General features: G+C 34.8%; 1 protein-coding gene across 2 annotated transcripts; it reads right to left on the bottom strand.

Annotated features, from left to right (window-relative positions):
• Positions 1-1,379: 1,379 nt before the first annotated feature.
• Positions 1,380-10,125, bottom strand: ASY3 (asynaptic protein). 2 transcript variants are annotated; one of them, XM_028232251.2, is made up of 11 exons: positions 9,962-10,125; positions 9,416-9,501; positions 7,555-9,078; positions 7,301-7,445; positions 6,062-6,199; positions 5,844-5,907; positions 5,569-5,718; positions 5,436-5,494; positions 4,219-4,353; positions 2,768-2,859; positions 1,380-2,090 (listed from the first exon to the last, which is right to left on the bottom strand). In XM_028232251.2, the coding sequence occupies exons 2-11, from the start codon at positions 9,446-9,448 to the stop codon at positions 2,019-2,021; spliced, it is 2,412 nt and encodes an 803-aa protein (XP_028088052.2). In that variant the 5' UTR covers positions 9,449-9,501; positions 9,962-10,125; the 3' UTR covers positions 1,380-2,018. The 2 variants fall into 2 exon arrangements, with proteins under 2 accessions (XP_028088052.2, XP_082755917.1); XM_082899791.1 differs by lacking the exon at positions 6,062-6,199.
• Between the last annotated feature and the right edge of the window lie 3,893 nt (positions 10,126-14,018).

Below are 14,018 nucleotides of genomic sequence, written 5' to 3'. Positions count from 1 at the left end.
CTATAAACATATTTGACATTTTTCTTGGTACATCGGAGACTGTAGCTGAGGAGCACCTATGGTAAAATTCAAACCCGTTAATAGTTCCAACCAACTGAATTAGTCCAAGTTAGTTATATTTGATATATTTTTCTATGAAGATATTAGTGTTGGTACTTTCTAAATAAAAAGTGAAAATTATCAAAAAAACATTGATTGGTGGCCCGAAAAATCATGGCTCAAATGGCTCGAAACATCTAAAACGACATTGTTTTGGGTGTAAAACGACGTCGTTTTGACATATTCGAACCATTCGAGTCACAAAAATTTAGACCACCAAATATTTTCCATTATCAAATAAGGTGATAAGTGTTATGTAAAAGGTCACATAAGATGTCTCTCGAAAGTTGTCATCCTAGCATAGTAGCATTATCTTTGATCAAGTGTAATTTCTGTTATAATTGGTTTTAAATGGTTAAAGAAAATTCTAGATACTTATATGCCAACCATTGGCATAAACACAGCACAAGTAGGGTTGTAAATGAATCGAGCTGTTCATGAATAAGTTCGGCTCGGCTTGTTAAGGGCTCGGCTCGTTTAGTAAACGAGCCGAGCTCGAGCTCGAATATTAGACTCGTTTAATAAACGAGCCGAACTCAAACTCACATAAGCTCGGCTCGTTTATCTTTACTTAAATTATATAATAAATATATTATTTATATATTAAATAATATATAAATATATATATAAATAATAATATAAATACATTTTTTATATATTAAATAATATAAATAATATTTTTTATTTAAATATTTATGTTTAAATAATATAAATAATACTAAAAATAATTATCGAGCCGAGCTGAGCTCGAGTTTCATTAAAATCAACAAGCCGAGCCGAGCTCGAGCCCAACTCTTTATCGAGCCGAGCTCGAGCTCAATAAACAAGCTCGATAAGTAAACGGGCCGACCTCAAGCTCGGCTCGGCTCGGTTTGTTTGCAACCCTAAGCACAAGTGGCTTGGCGCAAGGTTCAGATATAATATTTTACTTAGTCCCTACAACACTTGCAAAGTAATCTTCTAATTACCCTAAACTCATCACAAAATCACATCATATTATGTTGTGTTGTCCTAGAGATAGAGACCAGTTCCAAGTCCCCACTCTTTTTGGACTATAGGGAGAGTCCAAGAGGGAGACAGCAAACTCAGGAAATTTACCAAGAAAAACACCGGAAATAAATTTTCCCAGTCTCCACAGTCCACAATTCAATCCAAAATAAAAAAAAAAAAGGCATTTCAAAGGGCATTGACATGTTAACAATAATAAGGGCGAAGAGATATTAGCACTTATAATACTAGAGGCAACTGAATCCCACATTGAAAAGTAAGAGAGTTATGAATAGCTATAATGGCAGTAAATTTAATATAAATTTCTAATAATATGTATAGTAGTAACATGTACCAGGTGACCTCTTTTTCTAGCACAATCTTCCTGTCAGGGATCCACAATGAGAAGATTGTATACCGTTGTGCACCTCCACTCTTTAGAACAATGCCAAATGGAAAACAAAAAATGCCTGGAGTCCTTTTACAAATGAAAACAAAGAGAAAAAAAAAAGGGCAGGGGGAAATCATATTTCAGTGTATTTGTTCCGTGCAACAGTCAGTTTTTTTCATCATCAAGTATTTTACTATCCTATGCTGTCAGTTCAACTCTTGATTCATCTGAGTTCATTACATATATCTGGTGACTAGGCAACCCACTCATTAAGCTACTCCATGAACCTAAAACAGCAAAAGACCAAGTTAACGCCATTCGGAGAGAATTCTCTCATCTTTACAACTAAGAATGTAAGTGGAAAACAGTTGAAAAATGAGCAATGAAATCCAAAGTAGGAGTTGATTGCAGCGCCACTCTGTTACTGACGAAATGAGTAGGTTTACATTCACAACCAAGTCCTCAGCACAAACAAAATCTTAGGACTATTGCCTAGCTGCATATTGTGTCTCCAACGTGGTAGATTCCAGTAGAAATCATGTCAACTGAGAATACCCTCTTTTAAACACTCCGCTACAACATATTTTAATTGAAGCATCTTTTCCCTTGCCGACTGCAATGAATAAAACAAATTACATGAAAATCATTTAAAATATAGAAGTTGCCTCAGTAATAAAAGGTAAAATGCAGAGTTTCAAGTAATATGGAACTATAATATTATATCACAATTTTCAGACAGCTGAGCCTGGCTCTTTTACATATGAGGATCAACTGGCCTGGCTCTTACATATGAGAACCAAAATATGGAATACGCTATACATGCAGCAATGACATATGAGGATCCATTTTGATAGGCAAAGCTCTGGGATCCATTAGCATGAAATATGGTGTAGATGATTAAATATACAAATATTCTCAATGAAAAGAGAACATCTCACAGTGGAGAAGAAGAGGGATTATTAACTCATAAGCTTTACTTCTAAGTAACACCTTACAAGTGCAGCCCACTTGATGGAGAAGGATTATATAATACTTAACAGGTGTGACCTATAAATGGAGATATCAAACCACTACATGCTATCATTAACACATATTGACATTGTGCTCACCAGTCTAGTCATCTCCAATACCTATATCAAACCACAACACGCTAAACGGATAGCTAGGAACATGCTAAATGTACAGCTACGAGCCTAGGATCCTGCTAAAAAAATAACTAGGGTCCAAAATCAAGTAGAGAACCATTTGGAATGCAACAAATTATCCAGATTCTAAGAGAAGGAAACTTGCATTGTGGACAGCGGTGATTCTTCTTTGAGCGTCACTGAGTTGGGTCTCAACTGCTTCTTCCAATTGCTTGAGAAGCTTTCTCTGCGATGTTTCTGATCACATTAAAGAATCAATAGAGCATATCAGAATTATGAACTGCACAAGTGTACTTGTCAAAAATAAAGCCCAAGGTCTCCCAAAGTCCCAAGGTAAGACATAGAATGTAAATAAGAGTGAAAAATGACAAGGTATAGGCATTTCAATATCTTGATTCTTCATTTCAACAATTAAAAATAGAAAATGGGGAGAACATGATAAATGAAAAAAATTAACCAATCTAACACAGTTAAGGAGCATATTGGCATGGTTAAACCCAAAAGGATAAAATCAAAAAAAAAAAAAAATTGCGTATGAAGCACATTAAATATAACAAATACACATGCAAAAATATGCATTTGGTAAGACACTTGGCTGTTATTAATTACGACCAAGTCACAGAAGAGATGTAATTGATCAATTGTAGAGTTGATGCGTAAGGCACCTCATGAGTCTTGAGGTGCCTTAATAATGCATGTACCTCTTGGACCCTTGCCTAGCTTCGAAACCCTCGAAACGTTTTAGGACCACCTCTCCTCAAGGCAAGCTTTGAAGGGAGCCTCAAAAAAGGCTAAAGAACATTGAGGTTACAGGATCACCAAATATAGGAGCTTGTGTTTAGTTTAGCATATTTTAGTTCAACCAGAAATGAGGATGATGCATGTGGGCATCCCTTGGATATCAAATAATTGGCTCTGTTTCACATAGAATTTAAATGATGCACCGTATTTCTTTAAGCATTAAAATAAATCTGTTCCTTTCTCTAAAATTAGTTCAAACTAAGGGCATGTTAAGACTTCAAAGATGAAGCTCATCCATTTGCTTTCATAATGAGGGTAATGTTGTTGTACTACCTACCTTTTTCTGTCATATGTGAACTTAAAAGACTAGTCGATTTCTACAGGAAACCCAAACTTTCCCTAATTGTATAATTGGGCACAGATTCCGAGCAATATCCACTTGTGAAAGCTTCTACACAGTTGTATTCCCACCCGAAGATGATGACATAGGCACATAGTATTCATATCTCATACACAGTAACAAAATATATAGCATGTATTCACATGACAGATCACATTTACATACAACCCAATTAACAGTCACATCACATCCCACTAAATGGTTGCAATTATAATGTCCTACAACTCCCATTTGACTGAAGATTGGGCATTATGGTTCAAGTTTTCAGTTTGTATCATGTTACAGGCCATAGATGTAACAAAATATTCACAGAAAATATGGACCAGCTTGCATATGTTTAATGTGGAGATGATAGGGTATGATTACTAATATCATGACTGGACATATAACTTGTCAACTATCTGAAACCATTAAGGCAATCAAATAGAATCTATAAGATAAAGCTAGGGCCATACTTTGTTTCTCCACAACTCCTCTAAACTCTCTCTCCTGTGTGTCCAGTCCTTCAACTGTGCTCTTGCATTCCTCCAGATGCCGATTAACCTCTGCTTTGAACTTTTGATATATGAATTTCAGTTGTTCCTGTTGCTCTGCATAATAAATTTGCCCATTTAAGTTTAAAAAACAGTGGGAAAAGAGTCCAACCCATTTGTGCATGCGTAAATACATTCTCTGAATGGACATGACCCATTGCAAGGATCACACAGCCATTGAAGAGTAACCTCATAGAAGGTATGCTGAAAGCATATATGATCTATGACACCCAAACACACTAAAATGGAAAGCATATTGAAGGTATTCTCTAATACTAAAATGGAAAGCATGGTGCTGCAAAGCTTAGTCTCAGTCCAAGTACTATAGATGGATATAGGACACACAGATAGTGGGCTACTAGGCTAGGACTCAGCAATAGGTGTTGGCAATCATGCCAAAAAATGAACATAATTACCGGAAGAAGTAATTTGAGCAACAAACTAAGCACTTTGTATATTTTCATAAAATATTATATATATACATATATTGTTAGGACATCATTAGTTAGTTTGGCTATTTTTAAATAACAAGATCTCCAGGATCTGTATTTTTGGGGCTTTGGATTGGTAAGATTTTTAGTTGAGCTAGTGAGATTGAGTTCACCTCTTGAAGATTATTCTCAGCAGTTGATGTGATGCAAGTCTTCAATTTGTTTGCCGGAGGTTTGAAGACTTGTTAAAGAGGATATTTTTCAACTAAGGTCAACAATTTGTTAAATATGTGATGCAAGCTTTAGTTAAATATAACAAAAGACAAGCTTCAGTTAAATAGGATATTTTTACAACCAAGGTCAACAATTCGTTTGCCGGTGGTTCTTTTATACCACATAGATCCCATAGGCGTAAACTGTGATTTGATGGGGTTTTATGTTTTTTTGCAACTCAAATATGTACAGTACGTAAGGTGCTTATTGAAACCTAAACACCCAATTCAAGAATTTCAAAATACACAGTACTGTTTAACTTCTATCATGATCTGTATTTCGTCATGTGCCAAATGCCAAAGAAAAATAAGCACATTTAACGGTGGGTATGTGGGCAAATATATCCAGTTATCGTAGCAATCTGACCAATTCAATATAGAACTAGTACTCATTTAAAACCAATTAAGGTCATCACATTATCACAAGTTTCATTACCTTCAAATTCAGTTTCTAGACGTTTTCTTTTTGATTTACTGAGGCTTGTTAGCTTCCCCCTGAAACAACATCACAATCACATTTAAAAAGCTAATTCCTTCAATTCTCAATCCTGTAATCTCAAAATACGTACACATCTCTTTGGATCTGAGATTCAGCATTCTGAAGCTGTGAGTGTATTCCCTCAGCAACAGGCATCAGAACTTCAGCAGATTTCTTGCTAGTCACCAATTTTATTTTGCTTTTAACTCGTTCTAAAGCCAAAGCAAATAGAGTGATGGCACTGAGACATTGAGAAAGAGGAACAAATGTCAAACAGAAACAAGGGAAAGAATATATATTGGCACAAAATAGTTATATTTTCCTTCAACAAAAACTTTTGTGGCTTGTTTGAACAAAAAGAAATACTTGGCCAATCCATCCTCTTGGTTCTGGCCTAAAGGTCCCTGGAGTCCTTTACTTTCCTCAGTCTCTGTCCATATTATACAGCCAAAGAAGAAGTCAAAAACAATAACAAACAATAAACAAACAACTGCAACGCTGAGAGAGAGATTAAGAGAGAGAGAGAGCAAAGAACAACAAAACAATGATAAGGAAAGCATAACATATTAAATTTAGTGAAGTGCCTTTGGGAGAGTTTGAGATGGGACTGAATCCATTAAATTTAATGTTTTCTTGGCTCCTGATCCGTTTACTTGGATGAAGTGCAAACTTTGAATTCCAAGCATTACCAATTTCTGGAGACAGCGATTCTGTTCCCCTACCTGCACATGTTCCTTAGAATTAAAAAAAAAGTGGCTGTTTCTTAAAAAGAAAATAAAGAAGGAAATGAGAAATGAAAACACAATGAGAGAAACACATGGTGGTATCCCACACAACAGGCTCCACCCTGGTTGGAACCTATTAATCCATCAATTGCCTGGATGAATTATGGTTCAAAAGTATACCTACACTGAACAGGTATGATTAAACTGTGACTATACTAAAGCTTGCATCCTATGAATATAGTGTTCCTGCAAGGTTTATCCATACAATAATCATCAAAGGAACATTATTAAGGCTTCATGACCTGATGCAGCAATCACTAAATATTGTAACTAGAATCTCTGACTCCATGAACTCATTCTATACCAATTCTGGGTATATATGTATGTGTGTGTGTAAGCAAGAATGCGTGCACATTTGGATTTGTTGTGGGTTTAGATCAAGGTTCATAGACCATTGACTTTTTCTAACTAATGTCATGCAAGACAAAATTTTTGACACACGACAACCTACATTGGACGATCACTTTTATTCAGGGCTACATTCCTTGATCATTTTAGTTTTGTTTGCTTATTAAGAACTCTCACTGGGATAAGAATGGATGTATTATATTTAAAGTACAAGGCCATTAATCACTTGGGCACATTCACATGCAACGAGGTATAACAAGAGGTTCACCCAGCCAGGAATTGAGAATTTTTTCCAGTGGGAGTTAAATGTTTAATATTAGTTCCACTCCTGTTCATCAGAGTCAAGCTTGAGCCCAAATTGATTGAGGTCTTGATGCCTTGGCCGGTTACCAAGAACAAGTCTACAGCCGAAATTGGCCAAGTTTAGAGCACCAGATACTAATTCTGAACCTTGTCTCGGGTCCATGTAAACTAATATCAGTTTATATGCTTTATACATTTCCTCCAAATAATATTGTGTTCAAAGCAGCTTTCTCACTGCAGGTTGAGCATGAGAAATTGGTTTCCTTACATGAATCTAATGTGTGTTCTTTTGTTGTTAGTGGAGACATTAACACATTTTTAAAATAGTAAATAAATAATATTAGAGGAATATATTCATGTGTAAATACTTTAGTGTGTCTTTATAACCTTTGTGAATAGATGAACCTTCTTTAGAGCTCTTGGAGTCCCTTTCTTTTGATGATGATTCAGACAGTCTATTTTTTGCATCTTCCTCTTCCATAATAGGATCTGATTTCATGAAAGGAGAACCTTCAAGTTCCTCTGCATCATCCTGAAAGCTAAATAAGGAATAGCAAAAGAAAAAAAGACTGAAGCAGGTTGGAAAACAATACGTGTAATTGAAATCATCAGAACTGGGACCCGCATGACAGCAAGGATACAGATGATTCCGTCCCCACATCTGTTCTATAATAATCTGGTTTTGAGGCTAACAAACTATTGAAGCTACAGTGTGCATGACTGTGATCATCCAGTTCTCCATGGTTGGTTTTTGGTGGGGAGCAAGGAGAAATGCTTTTGGTGGGTGTTCTAATCTCAAATGTCGGGCTCTGGAGATCAGAATGTGGATCCACAATGTTCTCTAAAGATGAATTAGCCAAGTCTTCTTGCTGGCCCCGATGTTGTGGGAATGTTGTCACATGGTTAACATTACGTGGCTGAACTGTCATCTTCATCGTCTCTGATAACTGATGGGAATCTTTTTTCTGGATTCCATTCTCCCGCTCAACAAACTCAATGTTGTTCTCATGAGATAACCTTTGAAAACTCCCTTTTCTATTTCCAAGTGATGATGTCTTCTCAGCACATCTAGTTGTTTTATTCATATCAGTTGCCTGCTGAATCTCATCGGCATTGTCCTTTGCAGGAAAGCAGATCTTATGTGCCTCAGTTTTGAAACCCTTTCTCTCTCTCTTCTTTCTGTAGAATTTTGGAGAACCACCAGTGACAGCAGTATCTAGTCTTCCAGAAAATCCGTCTTCAAAAGAATAAATGTTCTCTGGGTATTTCTTTGTATGAGTAGAGGATGTCAGGTTCCTAAGTTTGTTTGTTTGTACTTTACTTGGAGCTCTATTCCTGGTCGAAGAACGAGTTACTGGCCTCCTAATAGCATGATCAGGACTCTCGGAATCAGTCTCTATTGTGTCAGAATTCTGTCTAGGCTTGACAACAGATTTACATTTTTTATCAATGTTCTGCTCTGGGCTTAAGTTATTCACACACATCTCAGGATCCTGAGAAACTTGCTTGTTTGGTGAAGAAACAGTCCCCAATATATCCCAAAGCTTCATTCTCAAAGTTTCCCTCATGTCTTCTGTTTTGTTTGCTTTATTCTCTAACACTTCTTTTTCTGGAACAAAACTGTCCTGTACTGCAAACGAAAACTCTTCCACACCCTTTCGGGTTCCTTCCTTGCCTCCCTCAGTTCTGCAAGAGACCTCATCAAAGTTCTTTTGCTTGCCATCATCAGACTGTAAAGCCGACATCTGGTTCGCAAAAAACTGAACAGAGTATGTTGTTGGTGCTGCCTTTACACCATTTAATTTGTTGCTCATGCCATCACCAGACGGTAAATTTGTAGTTAGGTTTGCATAATGAACGGTCTCTGAAGTTGTGTTTTTCTGGTGGAAGGATCTAGTAGAGACCCATGGGGAAGTCTCATTCTCTGGAGCCTCAGTTTGTTTTCCTTTAATGGCAGCCTTGACTCCTTCCCCGTTTCTTCCATCACCCATGGAATTTACCTTGCTAGAAACCTTTTCCGCAATTGGCATTGAGCCCTCATCTTCCTTTGTATTTTTGGGTCTTGTTTTCACAAATGAGTCTACCATGACTCCTATTGAAATCTTCCTGGACTGGCTACATTTTTGGGAATTGCTACCAAAACTCCGACAATCACTCTTGCGATTCTGAAATTCATAATAAGAATGCATTTTCAAACTAAGTTTGTCTAGTTTGCTATGACTAAAAAATAAAATAACAGAAACAGTAGTAGGGTACTTAATAACATAAGTTTTGTTAAACATAAAGCACCAAAGCAAAAACTGGTGTCTTAAGGCAATCATATGGTCATGACAACATGGATATAACTTGACAACTTAACCCAGAATCCTCCAAAATTTATAATAAATACGGTGAGAAATTCTACAGATAAGTGTTATACAAATTCAAATCATTCAAGAACCATGAAAAAAAAAAATGGATTGAAATAATAGCTAAACTTGTAGAATGTATGTAACCCCTTACATCTCGTGCGCGTCGGATTCTATCAATGTCCATTGCCACAAGTTTAGCAGCGTGAACAGAGATCGATATAAAAATCAGCTAAAAACCTGCAAATTAGCCACAGCAATCAATAAGAACTATTGAATCAGAAGTAAATAAGTAACAGGCCAGAACCAACAAAAATTAAATAAAAAATAAATAAATTCATGCTTATTTGTGTGGGTAGATCACATTATCGGGAAATAGTAAAATTGTTTACAGTTTGTTCTTGTGTGTCTCGTATTATGATATGAGAATATCATTTAACTAGCGCAACAAACATGTAAAACCTGATAATTATGAAATCGTTACACAAATTCATTGTCAGACATTCATAAACTTCAGGTTTTTCAAATTAAATCCCATACAGATCAGTTTACACATTTATTCAACTATGAAATTTTTTGAAGATTCGAGAATAATCGAGATGAACCTATAATAATCATCAAAATCATAAAATAATAAACCATAGAAAAAAATAATAATTTGCAGAATTAAGTAAATAAATGGTTATAATTCGGATAATACCAGAAATAATCTCAGCGCCGGTGATCGAGCAACTCCATTATCCCCAATTATAATGGAAAAATTCGAATCGAAACTTTCAGAAACAATGCCTGCACGCTGAGAGAGAGAGAGAGTTTTGCGAAATGTAGAGAGAGAGTGACGAGTTTCGTGCTCGGAAGATTTACAGAAACAAAGAGGCGGGAAAAAATTAATTAATACTTACTAATAATAATGTAAATAATAATAATTGGTAAATTAATACGATCAGACTTATCAGACTGAGGATATAGATATCAACAATGATTCATCCCACTAAAAATATCACCACTAATAGCATTAATGCATTAAAAAAATAAAAAAAATAAAAAAAAATTACAACTCCAAGACCAAAACATCACATCATTCATGACGGGACCCACTGCCACCTAATTAGTGGGAGCACTAATTAGTGCTCCCAAGCATTTTTCTATAGATATTCGTTTAGAGGAATATTACGAATCTCAAATATTTTACAAAACAACGATGATTCATCCCACTAAAAATATCACCACTAATAGTACTAATGCATTAAAAATGTAAAAAAAAAAAATATAACTCTAAAATCAAAACATCACATCATTAACGGGACCCACTGCAACCTAATTAGTGGGAGCACTAATTAGTGCTCCTAAGCATTTTTCTTTACAAAATTTACACGGGTGTGAGATCCAAATAAATACATTTGTGTATAGGTCTTATATCTATACGTGAGATTTGATAAAATATTTAATAAATTATTTAAGGTTCATAACATGTTTCTCCTTCTAAGCTTAATTTGTTTGGGAATAATTTTTTTAACTTGTTTTTTTTTTTTTGATTAATTTAGGCCTCGTTTGGAAACCTTTCTTTTTAGTCAAAAAGTCAAAAAGTTACTAAATTAATCAAAAAATCAACAACGTATATCAAAAAGTCAAAAATTCTCTTTTCTCTTTACTTTTTATACATCTTTTCGTAAAAATTCCAATAGTTATTCCAAACATACTAATTTTTTTTAGCTCATATTTTAGCCAAATAGTCAAAAAGTTACTAAATTAGTCTGTTCCCAAACGAGGCCTTAGTCGGACTAAATTAGCTTCACTTGGAAAGAATTTTTTATTTTTATGACATTTTTATTTTTTTGTAAAAAAAAATTAAAATAATTATAATTTGAATATAACATTTTATTTTATTGACTTGTTTAATTTATTTTGTCTTTTTATTTTTTTTAATCCCAACTAAACCCTAACTCACTTGACAAACAGTAACCTAAAATGATTAGATTAGGCCCAATACCGAACTCAACTGAGTTTTGAATAACGAGTAACACACATGCTCCTGCAATATGGTGACGACCCAACTCGAGCTTAGCCTAACTCATGTTTGTACTCCCCACGTTATCATTACTTTTAATTTTAAAAAATGAATAATTTATTCAAAATGAATAATTTATTCTCAAAACCATAAATATATTGTTTATTTTTATAAATAAATATAATAAAATATACATACAACAACTAAAAAATAAATAAGATGGACAGTTTGATCATCTCACAAGATGTAGCTAGATAATCCCTTCCATATTAATGTGATAAAAACAATCTAAATCCAAAATAGTATTCACCATGTTTTCTAAAAAATTGAATCAACTCTTCAAAAAATTAAGTTTTTTATTTTCCCATTTTTTAATGAATTTTTAATATATTTTATGCAATTTTTTATTTTTATTTTTAGATACATCTAATATAAATACACTTTAAAAGTATAATATTTGTAAGAAAAAAACTTTTAAAAAAAAATTACAAAAAAAAAAATCAATATCTTTTCATTTTTTTTGTATTCAATTAATTTTTTTAAGATTTTTGTACATTTTTTTTATAAAAAACTTTTTGAGTAAGTTAGTGGATCTAAAATTTTTTAAAAATTATTAAAAATAAAAAAATGCAAATTAAAAACTCATAAAAGTGTTTTTAAAACTCAAATGCTTCTACCCAATTGAATCACGTGCTATACTTTTGAATATATTTTAAAATTTCAAACAGTTTATTGGGTTAATTGGTGAAAAATCTGATTTAAGAAAAGTATATGGCTAGGTTTAGTGAATATATTTTTGTTGGTGGGAGGTCAACTTTTGTGAAATAATTTGATGAGAAGTCTAAAATGATATTTTGTTTCAAATTTTACCCCTTAATTTATTTGTTAATCGTTTTTTATCTCGTTGGCTATCTATTCAAGTTTATATCTATCTGCTTAATTATTTTCTATCTGTTTGACTTTTTTGATTTTCTGTTCAAATTATCTTTTATTTGTTGAACTTTTTTTTTTTATTCAAATTTATATCTATATGTTCAAAATTTTCCCTTATCTGTTAACTTTTTTTCCATTATTTGTTCATTTTTTTCCGCTATCTATTTAATTTTTTGATTATCTGGCCAATTTTTCCCCTTATATATTCAATTTATTCTTATGCATACGCAAATAGATAGAGATAGAAATAGAGCTCCTACAATTTTATCTGTTCAAATTCTCAACAATGGCTATTTGTTCAACAAGACACTTTCAACAGATCTGTTCTGTAACAAATCTGTAACAGATCATATCAAAATTTTCAAAAAAAAAAAAAAATTCATCCACACTATCTGTTCAAACAATAACAACAATCAACAACTTAAAAAAAAAAAAAAAAAAAACTACAACAGTCAACACATATCTAATGAGAAAGTAAAGCAAAAATCAAAATGAAGCACATTCAAGCATATATGTATATATATATGTTAGTATATATTAGTGATTAGTATCTTTTGTATATTATGTACATCTAGTAGTGTTAGTCATAATTATTAGTGTATCATTATGTCTAGCTTTCATAATGAGTGTTCCCCATTTGCTTTATGCTTTCGGTGCTAATTGGCACCCTATGTATCTTTTCCTCTCTATAAAAGAGAGTGCACATTTCCTTGTAATATATACAATAACATACATCAATCAATAACATCAATCATAATATATACAATTTCTCTGTATATCAATTTATCTTACATGGTATCAGAGCAAGGTTAAGAATCTAGTAATTTTGCTTCACCGGCGGGCGGCAATCTCGCCTTGGCCGCCCGCCGGACCTCAACCTATTCCACGGCAGTGGTGGTAGTTGTTGCCGGAGTTTAGATCCAGAAAACGCTTCAAAGATCATAGGTTACATCTTCATTCAAGAACCTGGTGAGAAGGAGATGATTCGCTTAGCCTGTGGACCTGAGACCCTCTTGTTATCCCTCATCAGCCAAGCCAAAACTCGGTTGGGACTTTCGTCGAACACTTCGTCTACACCCTCAACACCCTCCTCTCCTTCTCCCTTCAATCCCATGTCTAACCCCAACAACAACAACAGACCCAACCCATTTCTCCAATCTTCGCCAAGAATCATCATTTCCAACAATGGGTTTCACATGAACCCTTCTTCTTCTCCTTCCTCACCTTGGTCTGTTTCTGGGTTTTCGGTCACTCTATTTCTCACTTTGTGTTGGCTTTCTCTTGCTAATCGGCCACCAAGAGATCGGATTCAGACACTCGATTTTCTTACCCACAAATTCAAACATGAAAATCTTCGTCAAGACGTTCAAAGGCACTCACTTCGAAACCGAAGTGAACCCTCAACACACTGTTGCCGATGTGAAGAAAAATATGGAAACAAACTCAAGGAATCGACTACTGGTCCAACCATGAGCGCACCGGTTGGCTCACCAAACAAGGCGACTACATCAAGACCTGGCGTCGCCGCTGGTTCGTCCTCAAACAAGGCAAGCTCCTCTGGTTCAAGGACTCCTCCGTCACACGCGCCTCCCTCCCCCGCGGCGTCATCTCCGTCGCCACCTGCCTCACCGTCAAGGGCGCCGAGGACGTCCTCAACAAGCCCTTCGCCTTCGAGCTCTCCCAAATTTCACTTCACACGATTTTTCACTCTCATCAATGATACCTTTCATATATTCAGTGACTTCAACCGTAATACCAATTCCCGTGCTATTTGCTTTGGGACGTGGTTTCGGCACATCAGTAGGCACAGTCAAGC

This window comes from Camellia sinensis, chromosome 12, assembly GCF_055761805.1.
Source record: "Camellia sinensis isolate YWXY chromosome 12, ASM5576180v1, whole genome shotgun sequence".
Classification (NCBI taxonomy): domain Eukaryota; kingdom Viridiplantae; phylum Streptophyta; class Magnoliopsida; order Ericales; family Theaceae; genus Camellia; species Camellia sinensis.
This window is presented reverse-complemented; position numbering and strand designations above follow the sequence as displayed.